Raw genomic sequence first — 17,260 nt, forward strand, 5'->3', positions numbered from 1 at the left:
CAGTACTAATAATTTTTCACACAAAATCAACTATAACTGATGCTATTTGTTATTGTTGCTTGCATATCATTAATAGTGATGACTGTTTCCAAGGCATAGGCTATCATATGTTATCCACACAAACAGACACGCTGTGTGACGGCAGGTTGCCGGTGTTATATCATGCACACTTCAGATTCTGGTGAACCTATTATAGTTTTACATTGTTTTTAATCATTTGGGTTACGTGATGGCTTTTGGAACCAAGTAATGGCAAAGGGTGCGGTATGACTATATATATATATATATATGTTTCTGATGGAATACTGAGCTATTTTTGTAAGGCAGTCATAGGATTGGGTGAATGTCTGTTCATAACATTAGCATCGGAAATTTTATGGTACTCGTATTATCGGTTATTGGAGATGTTGATAATTGTGGGAATTTATAATTTATCATTGTTCATAACTTTTTGAGCATGGTGAGGTAACCTACACTGATACTATAACAATATTAGTTAAACATGACTATGCACACACACACACACACTATGGGCCAGTGTCATTAACAAGTGTTGTAGCCAAGATGTGTGAGAAAATTATAAAAAAACAGATGGGAGGAATATTTAGAAAGCAACAGTATATTAACAAATAGTCAATTCGAATTCAGAGGAGGACGATCTTGTGTAATTAATCTAATAAGCTTCTATTCAAGAGTAATTGATATAATACAGGAGAGGGACGGTTGGGCAGATTGCGTGTATCTGGACTTAAAGAAAGCGTTTGATAAAGTGCCCCACAAGAGATTAATATGGAAACTCAATCATGTTGGAGGTCTGGGAGGTTCGATGTTGTATTGGATTTTAGACTTAACGAAGAAGAAAATGAGAACAGTAATCAGGAACAATAAATCAAGCTGGACGGAAGTGACTAGTGGAGTCCCCCAACGATCAGTGTTGGCTCTGATTATGTTTGCAATATATATAAATGACATGACAGAAGGGGTGACAAGCAATATGAATATGTTTGCTGATGATGCTAAAATAATGAGGAGGGTGGCTAATGAAAAAGACTGTGTAGCCCTAAGTCAGGATCTCGACAGAATAAGCGAATGGTCACGCAAATGGTAAATGACATTCAATACAAAGAAGTGTAGTGTGATGGAGTTTGGTAAGAGCAGTAGATGAATATCGGGGAACTACTCTCTGAGTAATGAAAGAATCATGAAAAAAAAACAGGAAAAAGATCTGGGAGTGACAATAACAGACAAGGTATCCTTTGGAAAGCATATAAATCGGATAACTGGGGAAACATACAATCTTTTTAGAAACGTAAAAGCAGCATTTACATATCTAAACGAAAAAATGGTGAAGAAACTAATAACATTGATGATACGTCCAAGACTGGAATATGCAGCATTAGTGTGGTCACCTCGATTGAAGAAACTAGAAAGTTGGAAAGAATACAGAGAGCAGCGACCAAACTACTGGGCACTCTGAGAGAACATACTTACGAAGAAAGACTGGATAAATTGGGACTAACAACACTGGAAAGAAGACAGAGAGGGGACCTAATAGCAATATAAAGAATACAAGAGGGATTGGAGAAATTGGACAGGGAAGAATTAGATGTACGTGACAGGAGTGTGACAAGAGGGAATAGTAAGAAACTGAAGAAGAGCGACTGTAGGAGAGACGTCAAGAAATACAGTTTTCCATACAGAACCATAAAAACATGGAACGGACTTGACGGGGAGACTGTGCGTGCAAAAACGATTCATGAATTTAAAGCCAAACTGGATAATAAGCGTTATGATGACGGGACAGCACGAGCCTAGTGTGGCTCTTTTCCTGTATTTCACAACTAGGTAAATACACACACACACGATTAGCACTAGGGTGCCAGGTGTCAGTGGGGGATTGTATCCTGCCTCCTGGGTGTGATGTGAGGTTCCAGCTGTACCCAAGATTTGTCACTTGAACTCCAAGCTCACTCAGAGGGGAAACCAGTTGGCAATCAAGAGTCCAATGCATGATCCGACCATGGTGAATGATTCACACAGGTCTCTAGTAACCACGTTATCTTTCACAGTTTTCATGACTCAATGACTACATTACTAGCTTAAATTTAACTAATCGAGATAGGAACCCTCGAGCAAGGCTTATTTTCTGCATGCCAGAATTAATTAAATGCACATTTATGAGAACTGAAAGAAAGGATGAACAGTTGGGTGGGCTACATGCTGACTGCCCAGGCCAGAATATGAACCCAGGTTCAAAGATTTGTAGTTAGGGATGCTAACCACTGTACCATGGAGATGCACACACTATTCAGCTGAAAAGACTTTTTGTTTACAGAAGCAGGTACTATCCCCCTTGAGCAAGAAGGACGGTGGTGTGTGGGTATGGCTGGAACTGCTCACACCACACACCACCATTCCTCTTGCTTCTGTCAGCAAAAGTTTTCAGCTGAACAGTGTGTACACCATGGTGGTGCAGTGGTTAGCATCCCTAACAACAAATCTGTTGGCCTGGGTTCAGATCCCAGCCTGGACAGTCAGTGTGCAGCCCACCCGGCTGTTCGACCTTCCTTTCACGATGGTCAATAACCTGAGAAAACCTGGGAAAGGCATACTGTGGCAACCCAGATGATACACTGGCCCTGTGTCGGATTACTGGGTTCTCTCCCACCACAGGATCAAAGGGCCAATAGGACAGAGATAGCACTGCTGCCATGCACAGCTATAGCATATGCTCCCAACCTTACTTTAGTGGGTGAACCTCATCTTGTCAAATGGCATTCAAGTGCATTTATCCACTTGACCATTAAGCAGTGTGTGTGTGTGCATGCATGTATGCATGTCCCCTGTATACACACACACACACACACACACACACACACACACACACACACACACACATCACTCCGGCGGCTCAATCGGTAGAGCACTGCGGTGCAAGGCTTAACGTCCAAACAGGCAGCGGTTCGAGCCCCGCTCAGTCTGGATTCTTTCGGTTGACTAGGAGTGGTTACCATCCCCCCTTGAGCAAGAGGAATGGAATGTGTGGTGTGTGAGGTCCTGGCAGTACCCAGAGATCGATGGTAATGAGCACTTGCTCTCGTCGGGAGGGTACCTGCTGGCGAAAGCGAGTCCAACTTGTGATCAGGCCGTGGTGAATTACACAGCAAGGCTCATCGACTAACTTGCTCTAATCGGGAGGGGCCTTGCTGGTGATGACAAGTCCAGCTTGTGATCAGGCTATGGGTGAATTATACACACACACACACACACACACACACAAACACACACACGGAGGTGTGCATTGTACCCTTATATATTCCAATCTTGGCCTGCAACACTGGTCATATCAGATTAGCATGACTAAATGTCTACCTCCAGGGAAAAGCAGCATGTAAGTATACTGATTCTCACCCCATGGTAACCTGCTGTTGAAGCTGCACCCATTCATCATCCCTGTGAGGAGAGGACGTCCTGACAGCGGGAGCAAAGCTCTGCTCCTCCTTGGGCTGTGTATCGCCGACACCTCAGACATTTGCCTCCCTTAGCCTTGGAAACTTTTAGTGTAAAATTCTCTTCATTCTCTGCAAAAAAAGATTTAAAAAAGCAAGAAAAACATAAAAGGGATTCATTACATCAAGATAACACAACAACCTGCCACTGAGGTGGGTAGGAAAGGGAACACTAGAATTCGGATGAAGAAGCTGCAAATTGAATCCCACAGCCGAGTTGGATCAGCTGTGAATTGATAAAAATTATGAATAAAAAGAGCTAATTATAAAAAAACTTGTATGAATGACCCTCCAATGATCTCTATGGTAACTTTATATCCAGTGAAATGTTCTCATTAATACAAGGGGATGAATAATCTTTTTGAAATTCAACCCTGTCACCCGGTGTGTCAAAACCCTCGTGGAGGAAGGGTATCAAGGTCAGGTTTTAAGCTAATGGAGGAGTAACAGATAAGTTCAATGAAGCAAGACTGGAGTGCATGATGAAATGTATGGACAGCCGTTAGTGAAAATCCTTCCCCTGCAATCTCCTTTAGCCAGTAACATGAATAAAAATTTAAATAAATATATCAATAATTAATAACACTCTCCTCCATTAAAGACTTTGACTAACCTTGACAAGGTTCTAGTGTGACATGTGACACTTGTAAAAGCTCACACAAGCCAGACTGGTAAGATGCTTTGCTGGTCTGTAGCAACTGTGGAAGAGAAAAAAAATGGGAGAATTACTGTTGCACTTATTCATTCTCTCACTCCCTCAATCCCATGCATAGGGACCTAATGGTCAGCCTAATGTTAGCATATTTTCAATAGAATGAAGTAACTGGGTCTATTGCATTTTCATTTTTCTAATATTTTGTTTTTGCATTCTCGAAAACTATGCCCAATTTATATAAAACTTTATCACAAGAACAATATATGCAGAATATATACATTACTTCTCACTTATAAGAAATAGAATTACCCTCCCAACTCTCAAACGCATCAAAGATATGGGCTTAGAATGTAGCACAGCAATCATGAGTATGTGCATTGGAAATGAGCTATAAACAAGGTGCATACAACACAAATAGCCTGCCAGGAAGGTAAGAGCAACTATTTATCTATGTAATAGTCTATGTAAAACTTTTATTAAAGGATTCTGATAACCAAGGTGCCACAGTTTGTAATTACTTATGCATTATGTGGCTCATTTACATTCAAAGTTTTCTAACTGCAATGTTTTGAGCTAGTTTAGTTATCTACAAAAATATATAAAAATAAATTAGTAGCCTATATGAACCATGTGGATGCAGTAGTGGCAGAAAAAGACCTTATGTAATGCAAGATGAAACTTTGAGGGGAAGGAAAGTGAGTGGGAGCTGATTAGAATATGCATGAAAATAAGAGAAAATAAGGACATTGACCACCACCAATTATATTTCACAACTGATTACCCACCTGAAGATCCTCCATTAGCCTCTCTCCAGCCGAGATGTGAACCTGCAGCTTGGCCCAGTCCGCGTCAGGAGAGGAGCGAAAGAATTCTTCACGCACACTGAGGCATCGTTCAAATCTACTAGCAAGTTCAGGCTGATGCCAGGATGAGGGTGGCTCAACAGTCACCTGATGAAACACTCTCCAATCTGAAAGACATTCACTGCCAGAACCACAAAATAGGGCTGATACCAATACATATTACTATGCAATGCTCAAATGTATCATCACAAACACTACATTAAAGCTTGCCAATTCAGTTTTGGAGTGTTGAAACTCCTCTATATATTTGAGTTCATCAGTAAAGGTGATGAATGGAAAGTTAATTTTTGAATTATTAAGGTGAGTAAAAGAACAAAGAAAAGCACAAATACAGCATACAGTAGGGCTCCAGAGCATCCATCAATATACTACATTCCCACCATTGTTGTTATTAAGGTGTTGTGCTACTTCCTCTGCTAGATGGGGAAGAATAGGGCCCAAAGACAGCAACAGCTGGTGTAGCAGGTGGTGGAGGACCAGCAGGACTGACATCCGTTTGCTGCTGAGCTGAGCATCACAGTACAACCTGCAGTGAGGAAGATGTGACACTACTACCTTGCTTATGCCAGAGACTTCAAATTTGTGATACATTGTAAGATGGGAACAATTCAGATATGCTGCATTTTCAGAATACAAGCTGCATGTTATGAATGTCACCCTCTCATTCTCACCTGTCTCTAATGGAGGATATGTAGAAACCTGAGATGGTGGTGTTGATGAATGCCAGTGACACTTTGGTCACCCAATTGTATCGGAAATTGTTGTAGTGCATCCAGACCTATGGAAGATGAGAAAGGTGAGACAAACTAGGCACACACACACCCTGGCAGAAATCAGAGTTCATGTGGCAGAAGAGGAGGAAGAAAGGTAAAAAGATTGTTGTAGTAGTACATAAGAACATATAAACGTAAGGAGTCTGCAAGAGGCCGGTTGGTCTATACAAAGCAACTCCTGTAAGCCTAACCCCACCTAACCTCACTATCCATTAATTTATTCAACCTCTTCTTGAATGTATCTAAGGTAGCGGCACCCACGACATGACTGCCAAGCCTGTTCCACTCATCCACCACGCTATTGGTAAACCTATTCTTGCCTATGTCTTTGTTGAATCTGAATTTATCTAGCTTAAAACCGGTACTACGTGTCCTGCCTGGCTCTTTTACAACCAAAACCCTATTAACATCCCCTTTATTAAAGCCTAAACTTAACCTAACATAACCTAACAAAATCAAAACAAACACTATAGGTCTAGACCCAAAAAATTCATATATGTTTCCTTTCTAATGAGACTTTCTATACAACAAAGTGAGGTCATTCTTTTTTTATTTATACCATAAGGTGCTGGCTAAGGCTATCATGTGTTTGAAGATACCCTAAACTTAACCTAACAAAACCTAAACAAACACTATAGGTCTTAACTCAGAAAATTTATATATGCTTCTTACTAATGAGACTTTCTATACAGCAAAGTGAGGTCATTCTTTGTTGATTTATACCGTAAGGTGCTGGCTATCATGTGTTTGAAGATACCCTAAACTTAACCTAACCAAACCTAACAAAAACAAAACAAACACTATAGGTGTAGATGTATATCTTTAGCATCCTACACATCTTGTTCTCATTTCAGTACACAGTATTTGGCTGTGGCTGTGAAAAAGGCAGATTATAAATCATATGGCAGAGGCTAAGTGGATTGGATGTGGTTGTAATGACATGGAATGAACATCTTGGTTTTACCTATAAGGAGACAGAACAAACCTTTTGAGTGTGACCATGAAGAAGATGGAGCATGTAGCGGTCAATGGGTCTCAGGTCCGAGACAGGGAGGCTGTGCTGGCAAGGCTGGTAGTCTCCAAGTGAGGAGAGGAGAAACCTCAGCACAGCCCGTATCTTCTGCACACTATCCTTCCCTTGTTCCAAGTGCTGCCGCCCAATACTCATAGTGGAGTGGTCAGCTGCATGGCTGCCAACCCACCACCTGTCCCATAGAACATTAATTCTTATCTGTACACCGATGATCACACCAGCACCAGGTGTCATATTTCTTCATGGGTTGTTTCTGGCATTAGTCATTATTTCATCTTCCTTATTACATTCTGTTCCCTTAGTACTCTTTAATCTCTTCAAACAATTCCCTTTACACCTGGTCCTCCTCTGCCTTCTTCTCACCTCAACACATCAGCCCCATATGCAGGATCCTTGGACAGGTTGCTGCCACCATCAGTCACTATCTCTGGATCCACCACATTACCCAGGGACTTGCTCATTTTGCGACCTTGGTCATCTAGGGCAAACCCATGTACATAGAGCATTCTAGGGGAAAGATGCACACACAAACACAGCATTATAAGGAAGAGATATACACATGTAAACATAGAGCACTATGAAGAAAAGAATGACATACACAAAACATTCTTGGGAACAGACATTTGGAGCAATATGCAATACTCAGGAAGTTATATTTCATCACTTTCAAGACATCTTTTGCCAAATCAAATAAGATTGTTAAACACACTGTACATTAAAATATGTTTTTTTTCAGGTTAAGACAGGTCTCCAATCCGTACACTGGGGATACATGGCACATACCTGTAAGGAGCCTTTCCGGTGGCAGCTACAGAGGTAAGCAGAGAGGAGAGAAACCACCCATTGAACTGGTCCACCCCTTCCAGATACAAGTCAGCTCTTGGTGCCCCCAGGACGCAATGCCATGAAGACCCCGAGTCAAACCAGATGTCCAGGATATCGGACCCCTGATGGTGCAGAGAAAAATTATGAGATTTTAGCCTTGGGTTTTCTTATTTTCTTAAATTATCTCACCAGCGACTTCTCTTAATTTTCTCTGATAATAGGAAATATTGTTTTTTTTTTAATAAGACCCATGATTTCATATTAACAAAACATTCTTTGTCCGAGATAAAATTATTTCTATGCATCAACAGAGGTTTTTGCCCATATTGAACACCACTGAGTGCCAGGGGATCAAACCCATGCCTTCTGACTATAAGTCAGGGCAGCATACACTCAGAGGCATACTCAGAAAGCATGGGTTCAATACTCCAACACTCAGTGGTGTTCATTTTGGGCACTGTGCTAATGCAGTTTTAAAATAAAAGTTCTTTGCTAAGATTTTAGAACAGTGTTACTCAGTTTGAAGTAGAATCACAAGACTCACCTTCTTGGGCAGAGGCTTGCCATTTTTTTTCAATTTCTCTACAAATGCTGGGGGAAGTAATTCCTCCTCGCCTTTATTCCACCAACTATCACTTCCTTCCCTCTCTAACACTCCAGCCACATGCTCTATGATGCTTCTGTATGAGGGGAAAGGTCAAAGTCCTTTAAAGATTAAACATAAGCAATATGCCAGCTTGATTTAATATATGGCTTTTGCTGATCATGAAAAATGTAGGAGATACTTTCATGTTTTTTTTTAAATCCCTTTTAAAATTTCCCTCAAAATTTACAAACCCACAAATGATGAAGCTGGGAATAGCAAGAGCCTGTTGTTCTCACCGTTCCACTATGGGGTGGCTGGTTTTAGGGTCATAAAACACAGGGATGGGTGTGCCCCACACTCTCTGGCGGGAGATGCACCAGTAGGGACGACTCTGCAGCTGCCGGACCATCCCTGCCTCCAGCCGCTGAGGAAGTATTTCAACCTCCTCCAGGGCAGCCTGCCACAAGTGGAGTGTCAGATGAAAATACTGCACAATAGTTTCACTCGCTTCATTTAAATGTTATCTCTCATTCATAGAATTCTTAAGTATACACTAGGGTCTCATTATATCTCTGCTCAGTCTATGTAAATTCCCATGTATGTGATAAACCTATTTCTGCCAAAGTCTCAATATGTAGAATAAACCAAATTTGTATTTATGCAGAGTGTCTGTGTGGCCTACTCTTCACACTTGGTTTTACACCTGTCACTTCCTTGCAGGACCTTTGTTTGCCATAACTCATGTTTCCTATGTAGTTGTTTTGTATATCATTAACAATTAAAATTAAGTTGGAAATAATCAACAGAGATAATATGTGGGAGTGTATCCATCACTGGCTGGCATTACAACTTGGGTAAACCAACTGGAATGGCTAATGATGATGATGATGATGATGAGTGTTGGGATCATTAATCCATCAGCATACTGTTGCAGCACACCACCATGCTTCCACACACTCACCAGGGCCGCCTCCTTGACACGTTCAGTATTCAAGAACCACTGCTTGGTGGCTCTGATGATGACAGGTTTTTGTGTTCGCCAGTCATAAGGGTAGGAGTGTGTGTAGCACTCCTCCTCCAGCAGCAGTGAAGGCCCCCCAGGACCCTCTGTGCTCTCTGTGTGTTTGCCACAGAGTGATACATGAGATATCTGTTCCACCAAGATGTTTAACCAATCATTACTGTTTATAAAGCTTTGTTTTATATAAAGGCTGACCATAAAAAGCTTTGTATTATATAAAGGCTGGCCATATATTAAGAAAATTGTAAGAAAAACAGTGGTCTCACGCCCGATGCAGGAATTTGGTCAAAGAGTTAAAATAGTAAAAAACTTGTCCAAGAAATGAGGCATTGGGTATGAAATGCCATGGATGCGAGACCAGTGCATTAACATGTAATTATGGTCATAAATAAATGTTTCATATGTATCACCATTATCATTATCATTCATAAACAAAATTCCTTTTCCTGCATTATGTTAGGGTTGGGGGGTTAAGTCTAAATAATAAAAGGAAACATGAATACTGAAGTAAAACTGCCAAGTGAAATAAAAACATGATACCTTCACACATTAAATTCTGCTATTCCATAGTCTAATACTGTTCCACTGTCTAATACTGAATACTATTACCCTTTTACTGGGAGAAATATGTGACTCCAGTTCCTCTAACTTCTGGACCAAAAGCAGTAAGTTTCTCTCTTTTTCTCTCTAGCTCATTCCTTCTCCACTCATCACTCTTTTTCAAACACCAGTCCTAACAAGTACACACACCCAGCCCAAGATCTAAAAAAGGCAGAGGACATACTAAGAAGCTGGAGGACCGTGTTGTTGCCTTCATCCAATACTGGTAATCCAGCGAGTCCTGGTCCAGCCCCATCCATGTACTTCCCTTCCTCATCCACCCAGCACTCCTGAGAATAGGCAGCACATATGTCTACATATAAAGGTGTACAGAAAACTCAATATATATAGATGAACAAAATATGGGATATCTAGAAATATAATGTAAATCAAATAGTGAATGTCAGTGTAGAAAAATGACCTTGGTTGAGGAAAATGAAGGAAACAAAATGTAACTCTGACAAGAAAAGTACACATTTTGAAGTGGTGGAGGTAAGCATGGTAAGCGAGTCAGATGTTTTGGGAAGGTGAGAAATATAATGGCAGAAGGTAGGAATGTTGCTGGCTCTGTGAAAGTAGTAATTAAATGAAAAATAAAAATAAATAAATAAATAAAAAAAATACTTGGGCGCATGCAGCCAGAGGCTGCTGCATGGAAGAATTTTTTTTCAATGGTAAGAGCAAAAATACCAAGGGAGAGAGCAGTGGAAAAGAGTGTGCTACAAAACATACAGAGGGTGTGCAGGGATGACATTGTAAAAAATGAAGAAGTATGAGAGGGATGTAGAGCAAAATATTCATGGGAATATCATAACAAAGTGGTATGGTTATGGCAGCTCTTGAACAATTCCTCACCACAGGGAGTTTGTACTGTAAGGCCACCAGGAAGTCATCATGGCCATGGGCTGGGGCTGTGTGGACAAGGCCAGTACCTTTGGCCATTGTAACGTGCTTGGCTGGCAAACAAGGACACTCCTGCTTGCCCAAGGGTGCTCGGTACATAATGGAAGTCAGCTCCTCCTCTGAGAAGACATGAAACAGGTGGTGTATGTTCTTTCTTTGTTTATTACCCTTGAGCTGTTTTTTCTCCATAAATAAAATTAATAGTTAAGAGTTTGACTTACTGTTGCTGTCTGAAATTGCATTGGTTTATCTTTACTTGACTGATATACCAAAACTGAGTATTTACAAGGCAGAATCTAATAAAAATACAGCAGCTCATCCTTTTTTCATGAAGAGTATTTTTTTTCACACTATCCCAAGGATCTTCATTTGTTGTGAGCAAAAGTACATACATATTCTTACTAACCTTCAAGGTGACCCAAGACAGTTAGGTGATCCTTTCCAACTATTCTCTCCAGTTCATGCAGAAGCTCTTTACTCCAGACTAATGCCAAGTTCTGCTCTCCCCACTTCACCCATGTCAGGAGGTAACTCTTCTCAGGTGCAAAGCATATGGCCTGGTTAAGTGGCAAAGTCCAGGGTGTGGTAGTCCAGATGGGTAGGTAGAGCTGGGACTCTGCAGGGCTGGGCAATCTGTCCTGTAAGGAATGCGAGCCAGGTCTGTGTTTGGTCATCTGTCATTTTCACAGGCAAATTTAATTTACAGTATTAACAATTTGTGGTGTCTCACAACCAAAGGCAAGTGGCAGAACTCCATGACTGTTTTTCAAGACTATTATTTAAAAATTAATTTTAGTCAAACTGAGAACAAACTACTCAACAAATATTTCTGCTCTGAGCAGCACATACTCTCCATACTACTAACTCACCACAGTGGCCGGCAAGGCAGAAGTGACAGGCAAGGCAACAAACACGGATGGACTGACGTGCTGTGGCTGGTACTCTAGTTCTGACTCAGCAAGGGATGTTTGAAGGCTGGGGGAGAAGTACACAGGCTTGTAGTCCTGAAACACAGATTTGAACATTATAGTTATTGGCTCCGCAAATTGTTCAAGTACCAAACTGGGACCCAAAACTGTACATCCATACTTGTAAATGCAAAAGACCTTACCCCAAAACTACACATTTTTATTGGTTAATGTAAAAGATTTAAACTCTATTAATTAAAGAAATCAATAAGAGGTGCAATACTATGGAAGGAATTAAATGGAGAAAGATAAACCTTTTATAGAGAAGCGTAGTACTACCACATGAAAATACATGAGTTACTCCTCCAAAGAGAAAAGTGGTCAACACACAAACTTAATCATTACTCAAAATAAAACTCTACAGTCACCTGGTAAATATATCCTTTTTCGTAGAGGTCTGTAAAAAGATGGAGTTGACGGGTGATGTAGTGAGGGTCCACCGTGCGGTATATGTTGCCCCAGTCAGCCATGAGGCCCCAGCGTTGGAACACCGAACGTTGCACCTCCAAGGTCTCCTCGGCAAACTTTCTCGCTATCAGGATAAAGAAAACAAAAGGTAAATTAGTTATTAGCATTATTCAGTACATTATGAGCTTATATAGTTAAACAATATATGTCTAGTACACAAAAAAGTTCAGATATAATTGTTACTTCTTGTTATTTGCTAAGCAGGAGCTCCTAGTGTCTTTTTTTAATCGTATGAATTGCATGAGTTCAAATACTTGATAAACTTTCACTAGACCCTATAGACTTTTACACATTTGCTCCACAATCAGGTAAATTAGTATGTAAAAAACATAACAAATAAATGAATAAAGTATTTACTTGCCATTAATCCTGATATCCAGGGGATTGGTCAAAGATGCTGATGATTGCTGACCTGCTGCTTTGCTCTGTTCCTTGCCTGTTGAGTTTTTAAAAATGCATCTTTTGTAATAGGTTCCCTGCTATGCATATAAAATGCTGTATCACATTAAATTTCTGCAGTTGTGCTATTTACAATTTTTCCAATTAAACCTAACATACAATATTTATTTCAATCTGTCAAAGAGACAGCAGTAGTACCCATTCCAGGGGTCTCTGACAAATGTTTTCCAAACTCTTCTTGTGAAAGTTTTTTAACATAATTTTGGCAGGAGTCATTTTGATTTCTCATCCTGGGTATGAAAAATGGGAGGACAGGATGATAATGATAATGAGAAGAGACATGAAAGAATACATGAATATGTGAATAGATGAAAACAGGAGACTCAGAAGAGATTTGAATTTAGTCTGGGAACTGACAACCAAATATTGTATATTCGCTTATATCAACAGAAGTATTGGATCCCATAGCTTCTACAAGTGCTGGTGTGAAAAAGGAGAAATGGAAGCATGTAATAATCATCATCATCATCGGTTAACATCCATTTATTCCCTATGGTGGGGTTGGACGGGATATGAGCCATGTAATAATCTTTGTTACATACTGACTTTCCACTATCCACTATGCTGATAAAGGTGCAGTTGTTGTTTATGGTGACATGTCTTCACAGCTGGTTCAAGAACACGACTTAACCTCAGATAAAATATTCAACGCTGGCAAGACGGCAATGTTTATCTACTCATACTCAGCTGGCTGTGGTGAGAGAGGAGCAAGTGGGTTCAAAATTACCAAAAAAAGGTTGACAGTGCTGTGCTATGGAAATGCTACAATAGAGTTTAAGGAAATTCACACAGTACAGTGATATTAGATCATATTATTACATATGAGTGAAAAGTTAAGAGATTAAGTAGAAATACAGTACTCAGGAGGTCTCAACTCGACTCCATGATTGTCGGAGGGTTTGCCTTTCCAGTGGCAAGTTCTTGTTGCTTGGCATTTTCATAAATCTGCTTTACTTTTTGTGCCTTTATTATCTTTACATTGACTTACCTATCTAAAACTGCTGTTCAACAATTCTATGTATTAATGGCGAATTATAAAACATCATATCAGGTCTTTGTTTCCTGATTGTGATTTTTTTTTTCAGGAATCCATCTCAATATATAATCCAAACAATTTGATAATCTGAATGACCAGTCCACTGCCATTGAGATTATTGGACTTCTACTGTAGCTAGTAATGCAAGAGATATGTATCTTTGCACAGAAACTAAGATGGGAAACATGGAATCAATGATGATGAAACTGATGACAATATTTTAATCTAATTACTCTTCTCTTTGGGACAGCAACATCGTTCAACTGTCATGCCATCAGGACAACTATGCATTCTAGAATGGCAAATTTATTCCTTACCTGTCTGCTGTGTGGCCTTGAGCTCAATGGGGAGGCCGTGGCAATCCCAGCCAGGAACATAATGCACTTTATAACCTTGCAGCAACTTCTGCCTCAGTGTGATGTCTTTCAGGATCTGTAAGAACATAACAAGTAAATCTGACTCATTTTTACCTGAGTGTGTATTATTGGAGCCAACTACTGTTACTCACTTCTTAAATAGTGAAAGATGAATAATACTGAACAAGAATATAATCTTAGTTTACCATTCAATTACAGAATTTTACTGAGCTGATAAGAAGATAAAATTGAAAAACAATCATTGGAGAATTATGCAGGGCCAGCCTTGGGAGCTGCTGGGCACAACTGTGAAATTTTTTTGAGGGGACATAAGTTCAGAGGCAAGGTCTGTGGAATCATAAATAAAGTGCATGCGAGTTAATGAACGAAACATTGTACTTACTTTATTGAGTGCATGACCGATGTGAGGGCGGCCATTAGCATAAGGTGGACCATCATGCAGCACGTACTCCTTTTTTCGGTCCTGTCCCCGTTGCCATGCATAGAGTGAATCAAAGCCGGCAGCCTGAGAAAACAGCAACGTTACTGATCTCTTCACATAAGATGTATATTATCTTCATATCCAGGGCTTTCACTTGTGTACTTCATTACTTTAAGCACCCATTAAACTATCAACTCGAAATGTCAATGTCGAATAAAGTAACCCAACCAAACAAAGTAGCCCAACCTAATGTAACAAGAAATCTCACCTATCCGCATAAACCTTACCTGAACAAATACATTAACCTTAAAAACAAAATAAACCTGAAAAATTAGTTGTCATAAGCTATGGAGTACCCTAACATATATATTAAACTGGACAAAGGTACAGTAAAGAAACATGTGGGTGTCCTTTTAAATAAAACAAATGAACTCCTCTAATGTACATGAGCACTTTGATGAATTCGATCACAAATATAGCAATAACTATCATGTTAAATTGTACATTGAGTCAAAACTGTCCTGCAGTGTTTGTGATTGTTATTTTATGCCTGAACTCAGAAGACAAGAGAAAATACTACACCTGCTGCACAGATGCCTCTAGCTGTGTCCTGGAGGCAGCTGACACTCTAAGAGGGAAAGTGGTGCGGGGCAGCTGGATTGTGGCTGAATAGCTAGTGGATGGCTCAGTTTTACCCTTCTTCTGATCTCCCTTTGTGCTGTAAAATGTTCTCTGCCGCAAAGTGTGGCCGATGGTCCTCCATCTGCTGCAGCGAGGCGACAAAACAGCAGCAGTCACACATGTAGCGGCGCTGTATGGTGGCATGGCTGACTGATGGGTAGTTTCACGTCTTTCTTCCTCTCTTCCTAATTACACTTGATTTTCCATTCTTATGTGCTTGACTGCTCTTCTTTCCATCTACTTACACTTGATTTTCTTTTCCTATGTGCTTGACTGTTCTTCTTTTCTTCCTTCCATATACTGAATACTGATAAGGTGAACTTTTCCTTTCTTACATTAGTCTTTCTCCCTCTCTTCCTCCTCCTTACGCTTGTTTTGTTTTTATTCCGATGTGCTTGACTGTTCTTCTTTTCTTCCTTCCATATACTGAATATTGATAAGGTGAACTCTTCCTATCCTGCTCACATTAGTTTCTTTCTTTCTCCTTCTCTTCTTCCTTGTCTCCTACTTGATCAACTGCTCTTCTGTTGTCATATGTATTCTATTAACCTTAAAACCTTCAGGAAATAAATGGTTTCTTCTGTCTATTGATAGAGTAACATCTTCTGCTGGTCACACGAGCATTTATTTTGGCAATTTTATCATCGATCTCGAGAATTTTGCCATCGGCAGCACCGGCAAGTCCAAAACACGGTTTGTGTTCTCGATATGGAGGAAGACGAACATGCGCGTCTTGCATTCTCGATACTGAGAACGCTTCAGCTCTTCCTCCTCCCCCTTTTTCCCTTCTAATCCCCCTAATCCTTTTCCTATTCTGCCTCTCTCTCTCTCTCTCTCTCTCTCTCTCTCTCTCCTTTTCAATGGACTTTATACACCTTTACGTTATTACTTTTAGCGTGTATGAGAGATACACTCCCCCCCCCCAACACACACACACATATGTACACACAGACAAATACACATGCAACTACACACACCCCTTCAAAGAATTCCAATCACCAAAAGTGCAGCTGGCGGCAAGACATCAAAGAAGATTTAACTGCCTTGCTAATCTCTTAATTGCCTTTACCTGCTGCCGCTCTGCATATATACCTAAACGCGCCCGGAGGCAAAATCACCGGCGTGAAAAAGTACCCGCGTCAAAAATTGCCGACGTAAATACTCGTGTGACCCGGCCTATAACCTTCGTCATAATACCGGTTATGGCCAAATTTCCATCCGTCAAGTTTATCACGCCGTGCAAGACATGTGATAACTTAGCTCAGGCATTCATGGACTCCAATGTGTAGTTATTTTTTTATATTTACGCGTTTTGAGGCTTAAAAGAGGAGAAAAATAGAGATGCTCTGCCCGCCGTCACACGTGTTGGTCTTGGTCTTGGTCTCACAGTTCGCTTTGTTTTGATGTTTTTGTCGTAAGTTTCGTGGTCTCAACGGCGCTTTCGTCTTCTTTTCCGTCTTCTTCTTTTGACCTGTTCCGCTCTGTATCGCTTCTTAGGTCCTCATTTTCAACACTTCTATACTTCACAACACAGTTACTTCACAGTGCACACTTATACACTTCACCCTGAACTGAGGTGTTTTTCTCGTTTGTTTTTTATTCTTTCATTTTCCGTTATATTTCTCAGTTCCTTTTCCTCATTTCTTTCTTTTCATCTTTCTCTACTTTCCCTCTTGCCTCTGGAGTAGGAAGTCTTGCAGCGGGTCAAAGGGAGGAGTGGAAACAGGCAGTTAACAATTTCAGAAGAGCAGTTAGCAATTTTATCATGGCTTAGAAGACCCCGGGGAGCTGATGAGAAGACAAGCCTCCTACTTTATTTATCATGTCCAAAATGGCTGTATGTGGCCCCTTGTGAGCATCTTTCCTTACGGTGGAAAGATACAAATCATACAGTAGCCTATTACACACAGCATTACCGAAGGTTTAAAAACAGAGACCGTAACCGCAAAGTCAAACAGTCATGTGGAAGATAAACACCTCATAATGCATAATATCACAGTATGTATTTCATCTTAGCTGTACAGTGTTTCTTACTGCGTCTTTTACAATATAATTTTACTTACATGACTATATGTATACTTA

General features: G+C 40.3%; 1 protein-coding gene across 5 annotated transcripts in view; it reads right to left on the bottom strand.

The window, feature by feature from the left end:
• The window catches only part of LOC127007086 (isoleucine--tRNA ligase, mitochondrial-like), a 24,462-nt gene extending 7,873 nt beyond the window's left edge, over window positions 1-16,589 (bottom strand). The window contains exons 1-21 of one of the 5 annotated variants that reach the window (XM_050877660.1): window positions 16,486-16,589; window positions 15,080-15,702; window positions 14,459-14,581; window positions 14,017-14,131; window positions 12,566-12,640; window positions 12,105-12,268; window positions 11,638-11,772; window positions 11,175-11,406; window positions 10,721-10,887; window positions 10,050-10,155; window positions 9,206-9,360; window positions 8,541-8,701; window positions 8,203-8,338; window positions 7,617-7,780; window positions 7,197-7,340; window positions 6,786-7,005; window positions 5,699-5,805; window positions 5,408-5,553; window positions 4,950-5,134; window positions 4,123-4,207; window positions 3,245-3,581 (exon numbers count right to left, since the gene is read on the bottom strand). In XM_050877660.1, the coding sequence (XP_050733617.1) occupies window positions 3,448-3,581; window positions 4,123-4,207; window positions 4,950-5,134; window positions 5,408-5,553; window positions 5,699-5,805; window positions 6,786-7,005; window positions 7,197-7,340; window positions 7,617-7,780; window positions 8,203-8,338; window positions 8,541-8,701; window positions 9,206-9,360; window positions 10,050-10,155; window positions 10,721-10,887; window positions 11,175-11,406; window positions 11,638-11,772; window positions 12,105-12,268; window positions 12,566-12,640; window positions 14,017-14,131; window positions 14,459-14,581; window positions 15,080-15,322 (2,997 nt within the window). In that variant the 5' untranslated portion in view covers window positions 15,323-15,702; window positions 16,486-16,589 and the 3' untranslated portion in view covers window positions 3,245-3,447. Of the gene's footprint in view, window positions 1-3,244; window positions 3,582-4,122; window positions 4,208-4,949; window positions 5,135-5,407; window positions 5,554-5,698; window positions 5,806-6,785; window positions 7,006-7,196; window positions 7,341-7,616; window positions 7,781-8,202; window positions 8,339-8,540; window positions 8,702-9,205; window positions 9,361-10,049; window positions 10,156-10,720; window positions 10,888-11,174; window positions 11,407-11,637; window positions 11,773-12,104; window positions 12,269-12,565; window positions 12,641-14,016; window positions 14,132-14,458; window positions 14,582-15,079 lie in introns of those variants that run through there. The other 4 variants (XM_050877661.1, XM_050877659.1, XM_050877662.1 and 1 more) reach the window with 4 other exon arrangements.
• Window positions 16,590-17,260: the final 671 nt, after the last annotated feature.

This window comes from Eriocheir sinensis, chromosome 34, assembly GCF_024679095.1.
Source record: "Eriocheir sinensis breed Jianghai 21 chromosome 34, ASM2467909v1, whole genome shotgun sequence".
Taxonomy (NCBI): domain Eukaryota; kingdom Metazoa; phylum Arthropoda; class Malacostraca; order Decapoda; family Varunidae; genus Eriocheir; species Eriocheir sinensis.